General features: G+C 50.4%; 1 protein-coding gene across 5 annotated transcripts in view; it reads left to right on the forward strand.

Annotated features, from left to right (window-relative positions):
• zgc:161969 (uncharacterized protein LOC569044 homolog) overlaps positions 1-5,137 on the forward strand; it is a 151,570-nt gene extending 146,433 nt beyond the window's left edge. For all 5 annotated transcript variants that reach the window (XM_061885084.1, XM_061885081.1, XM_061885082.1 and 2 more), the window contains one exon: positions 3,088-5,137. In XM_061885084.1, the coding sequence (XP_061741068.1) occupies positions 3,214-4,800 (1,587 nt within the window). In that variant the 5' untranslated portion in view covers positions 3,088-3,213 and the 3' untranslated portion in view covers positions 4,801-5,137. The remainder of the gene's footprint in view (positions 1-3,087) is intronic.
• The last annotated feature ends 863 nt before the right edge of the window (positions 5,138-6,000 follow it).

Here is a 6,000-nt window from a genome sequence, read left to right on the forward strand (position 1 = left end):
TGTTCTAAAACTGTTTGACAATTTGCTTACAAATTGGTGACCCTCGCCCCATTCTTGTTTGTGAATTGCTTAACATTTCATGGAAGCTGCTTTTATACCCAATCATGGCACCCACCTGTTCCCAAATTAGCCTGCACACCTGTGGGATGTTCCAAATAAGTGTTTGATGAGCATTCCTCAACTTTATCAGTATTTTTTGCCACCTTTCCCAACTTCTTTGTCACGTGTTGCTGACATCAAATTCTAAAAGTAATTATTTGGGGGAAAAAAGTGGTTTATCAGTTTGAACATCAAATATGTTGTCTTTGAAGCATATTCAACTGAATATGGGTTGAAAATTATTTGCAAATCATTGGATTCCGTTAATATTTACATCGAACACAATTTCCCAACTCATTTGGAAACGGGGTTTTAAAAACGAGTAAGATCATTTTAAAACGGACTAAAAGACACAGGCAGCCAGTGAAGGGAGGCTAAAACAGGAGTAATGTGCTCTCATTTTCTTGTGTTGGTTAAAAGTCGGGCAGCTGCATTTTGGGCCAGCTGCAGACGTGAGAGTGAAATGAAGTGAATTATATTTATATAGCGCTTTTTCTCAAGTGCATAGTGAAACCCAATAAATTACATTCAAACCAGTGTGGGTGGCACTGGAAGCAGGTGGGTAAAGTGTCTTGCCCAAGGACACAACGGCAGTGACTAGGATGGCGGAAGCGGGGGATCGAACCTGCAACCCTCAAGTTGCTGGCACGGCCGCTCTACCAACCGAGCTATACCGCCCCAAGAGAGGATTGATTAATACCAAAATACAAAGAGTGACGGCTTCACGGTGGCAGAGGGGTTAGTGCGTCTGCCTCACAATACAGAGGTCCTGGGTTCAAATCCAGGCTCGGGATCTTTCTGTGTGGAGTTTGCATGTTCTCCCCGTGACTGCGTGGGTTCCCTCCGGGTACTCCGGCTTCCTCCCACTTCCAAAGACATGCACCTGGAGATAGGCCCCTCCCACTTCCAAAGACATGCACCTGGGGATAGGTTGATTGGCAACACTAAAAATTGGCCCTAGTGTGTGAATGTGAGTGTGAATGAGTGTGAATTGGGACGGCGTGGCGCAGTGGGAGAGTGGCCGTGCGCAACCCGAGGGTCCCTGGTTCAAATCCCACCTAGTACCAACTTGGTCACGTCCGTTGTGTCCTGAGCAAGACACTTCACCCTTGCTCCTGATGGGTGCTGGTTGGCGCCTTGCATGGCAGCTCCCTCCATCAGTGTGTGAATGTGTGTGTGAATGGGTAAATGTGGAAGTAGTGTCAAAGCGCTTTGAGTACCTTGAAGGTAGAAAAGCGCTATACAAGTACAACCCATTTATCATTTAATGTTGTCTGTCTATCTGTGTTGGCCCTGCGACGAGGTGGCGACTTGTCCAGGGTGTACCCCGCCTTCCGCCCGATTGTAGCTGAGATAGGCGCCAGCGCCCCCCGCGACCCCGAAAGGGAATAAGCGGTAGGAAATGGATGGATGGATGGACAAAGAGTTACAGTAATCCATCCATCCATCCATCCATCCATCCATCCATCATCTTCCGCTTATCCGAGGTCGGGTCGCGGGGGCAACAGCCTAAGCAGGGAAACCCAGACTTCCCTCTCCCCAGCCACTTCGTCTAGCTCTTCCCGGGGGATCCCGAGGCGTTCCCAGGCCAGCCGGGAGACATAGTCTTCCCAACGTGTCCTGGGTCTTCCCCGTGGCCTCCTACCGGTTGGACGTGCCCTAAACACCTCCCTAGGGAGGCGTTCGGGTGGCATCCTGACCAGATGCCCGAACCACCTCATCTGGCTCCTCTCGATGTGGAGGAGCAGCGGCTTTACTTTGAGTCCCTCCCGGATGGCAGAGCTTCTCACCCTATCTCTAAGGGAGAGCCCCTCCACACGGCGGAGGAAACTCATTTGGGCCGCTTGTACCCGTGATCTTATCCTTTCGGTCATGACCCAAAGCTCATGACCATAGGTGAGGATGGGAACGTAGATCGACCGGTAAATTGAGAGCTTTGCCTTCCGGCTCAGCTCCTTCTTCACCACAACAGATCGGTACAACGTCCGCATTACTGAAGACGCCGCACCGATCCGCCTGTCGATCTCACGATCCACTCTTCCCTCACTCGTGAACAAGACTCCTAGGTACTTGAACTCCTCCACTTGGGGCAGGGTCTCCTCCCCAACCCGGAGATGGCACTCCACCCTTTTCCGGGCGAGAACCACGGACTCGGACTTGGAGGTGCTGATTCTCATTCCGGTCGCTTCACACTCGGCTGCGAACCGATCCAGCGAGAGCTGAAGATCCCGGTCAGATGAAGCCATCAGGACCACATCATCTGCAAAAAGCAGAGACCTAATCCTGCGGTCACCAAACCGGAACCCCTCAAAGCCTTGACTGCGCCTAGAAATTCTGTCCATAAAAGTTATGAACAGAATCGGTGACAAAGGACAGCCTTGGCGGAGTCCAACCCTCCCTGGAAATGTGTTCGACTTACTGCCGGCAATGCGAACCAAGCTCTGGCACTGATCATACAGGGAGTGGACCGCCACAATAAGACAGTCCGATACCCCATACTCTCTGAGCACTCCCCACAGGACTTCCCGAGGGACACGGTCCAATGCCTTCTCCAAGTCCACAAAGCACATGTAGACTGATTGGGCAAACTCCCATGCACCCTCAAGAACCCTGCCGAGAGTATAGAGCTGGTCCACAGTTCCACGACCAGGACGAAAACCACACTGTTCCTCCTGAATCCGAGGTTCGACTATCCGACGTAGCCTCCTCTCCAGTAATCCAGCTGAGAATTAATAAAGGCATGGATTACTGTCTCAAACTGTTGCCTAGAAAGAAGGTTTTTAACCCTGGTCAGCTGATGTTAATAAAAAAAAAGCTGGCCAATCTGACGCTCCAATTTAAAATCACTGTCAACACGAAGCCCAGGTTGGTGACCGTGGGCTTCATGTTTGGCCACAAAACCCAGTATGTAATCATGTTGGTGTACAAAATGTTACCCTGTCTTCTGAGGCATGTCAACAAATAGTAAAAAGGCTGCATGTTTTTCAGAGAACCCATTTAGGATGTGAGGCCAGGCCAGATGCCAAAAAAGGACGGAGGCGGGAGGAGTACAACGGCGAGGACGGTCGACAGGGTCAACTGAAACGGCTGAAAGCGGAGATCATCTCCAAATGCATGAACCAGGCCAAGATCGACCAGCTCATCTTCAACTACATGGTGGAGGACTGCCAGTCATTCCACGTGCTGGAGCAGCCGGGTTTCCAGAAGCTCATTGCCGGCTTAACCGAGGGTCTCAGGTCCATGGACAGGATCACGTTGTTCGCCAAGGTGGACCTGAGTTTCTCCAAGATGCGCATGGAGCTGATGGCTAAACTGGCCACGGTCCAGTACGTGTGCACCACGGCGGACGTGTGGAGCGCCAACAACGGCAGCTTCTTCGGCATGACGTGCCACTGGATCGACGGACACTCGCTGGAGAGGAAGTCCGCCGCCCTGGGCTTCGCCAGACTGCAGGGTAGGTTGACGCACGACAGCCTGGCGGGGAAGATCCACGACATCCACTCGGCGTACAACATTGAAAGTAAAGTCCAGACCACAGTTACCGACAACGCCAGCCCCTTCGTCAACGTCTTCAAGGAGTTCGCGTTGGACAGCACGGACAGCGACGACGACATCGGGATGTTTGACAACGTGAGCGCCGTTTTGGAAGGCGAGCCGGAGCAGGACATGCTCCTGTTCCTGCCCACGGTGCAACGCTGCGCATCGCACACTTTGGAGCAGATCGTCACCGAGGACTTTTGGCGGGCTGTGTCACAAGGACCCACGTGCCAGCTTTACTACGGCACCATGTCCAAGGTCTACTCCATTTGGAGCAAATGCCACCATCTCCAAGTCGGCATGGAGGCGGCGGAGGAGATCAGGAAGATGCCGCTGTTCGTTCCGTCGGTGGTACGCTGGAACGCGGAGTACGCCGCCCTGCAGAAGATCGTCTCCCTCACAGAGCGAGAGCTGACGGAGCTGTCGGCGCGCTTGGACGTCGCGCGGCTGCAGCCCGAGGAGACGGACTTCCTCAAAGAGTACGTCAGCGTCTTCCACCCGCTGGCGTTTGCGCTGGAGCTTTTCCAGGCGGAGCAGAAGTGCTACCTGGGCCTGGTCATCCCGACCGTGCTCAGTCTGAAGAACAAGCTCAACGAGCACAAGGACGCCGCGAAGTACTTCGGCGACGTCATCGTCGCCATGGTGGCAGCCATCAACGTGAGGTTCAGGGAGTTGTTCTCCAGCAGCGAGGCCAAGTTTGCCACGGCGACCACGCCTCAGTTCCGCCTGTGGTGGCTGGCCGCCTCCGAGAGGGAGGAGATGTGCTCCCAGCTCGCCACCATGGCGTCCCTGGTGGAGCCGGCCGACCTGGCCGAGACCAACCCCTGCCGCAACGTGTCCACCATCGAATCGGAGGACGATTTTTTCAGCTACGGCTCGGCGAAAAATTCCTCGATCAACCAGGAGCGGGGAGTTACGGAGGAGATCCGGTCGTACGTGGAAGGAACGGGGAAGAGCTTGGAGTGCCTGCAAGACTTCCCCAGGGTGAAGCAGCTCTTCCTCAAGTACAATACCACGCTGCCGTCCACCGCGCCCGTCCAGAGGCTCTTCAGCCAGAAAGGCAACCTGGTTACCCTGCAAAGGAACTTTCTAACCGACGACTACTTTGAACGCATCCAGCTGCTCAGATACAACAGTAACCTGTGCTCTTTGCTCAATGAATGATAGGAACCTCACTTCCGTGTTTAACTGACAATCAGGGCGAATGTGACTTTAGGAGGATTCTTTTTGGTAGCCACCAAGTTTGGTTTTTGAGTTAATTCGTGTTTTTCTACAACTGTTGAGTCAGAATTCACCTCATTTATGTATTTTGTATAATGCATTAATAGTTTGAAAAGAGCTTTTACGTTCATTTTGTTTTACCCATTTGGGAAGTACTACTGCTGATGCACACGCTCGTTCATTTTCAGATCAAAGTATGTACGGAATATATACATCGAGTATGTAAGAAATAACCATTAAAACACAACACGTATTTACCATAAACTGAATTCAGATTAAATGTCCCTTTGCGGTATTTATCCATCCATTTTCTTAGGCTAACACAGGGGTCTCAAACTCAAACACAGAGTGGGACAACATTTTAAACGGAACAAAGCCGCGGGCCAAGGTTGAACAAATTAACCTTTTACTAGGGACCCAAACAAGTTTTGCATTAAATATTGAACACGCAATGCTTATATAACTTTAGTGACATGCAAAATCCAGTTTCAAATAATAATAATAATTTTAAAAAAAAACAATGGCATATCAAATAAAATTTAAATAAAAATGTTATGCCTTTTTTTCTATTTGCAATATTCTGAGGTAAATATCCATTTTTTTTCCACAGGCTAATAATGAATTTGAAAACAAAATAATGAATAAACCAAACGTTCAGGCCTTGAAGAAAATGCATGGATAAAACGTTAATTATTGCTCAGTTTGCTGGAAGTTTCCCGGAAGAGTTAGTGCTGCAAGGGGTTCTGTTGTGTTACGTTGCGGATGTTCACCCGAAATGTTTTTTGTCATTCTTGTTTGGTGTGGGTTCACAGTGTGGCGCATATTTGTAACAGTGCTAAAGTTGTTTATACGGCCACCCTCAGTGTGACCTGTATGGCTGTTGACCAAGTATGCTTTGCATTCACTTGTGCGTGTGTAAAAGCCACAAATATTATGTGACACGCTGTTAGTATGGAGGAAAAGCGGACGTGACGACAGGTTGTAGAGAACGCTAAAGGCAGTGCCTTAAATGCACGCCCCCAATATTGTTGGCATGTCCCACTAGACCAGGGGTGTCAAACTCAAACACAGAGTGGGCCAAAAATTTTAAACTGAACAAAGCCGCGGGCCAAGGTTGAACAAATTAACCTTTTAATAGGGACC

This window comes from Nerophis ophidion, linkage group LG23 (genome assembly GCF_033978795.1).
Source record: "Nerophis ophidion isolate RoL-2023_Sa linkage group LG23, RoL_Noph_v1.0, whole genome shotgun sequence".
In the NCBI taxonomy this organism is placed as follows: Eukaryota; Metazoa; Chordata; class Actinopteri; order Syngnathiformes; family Syngnathidae; genus Nerophis; species Nerophis ophidion.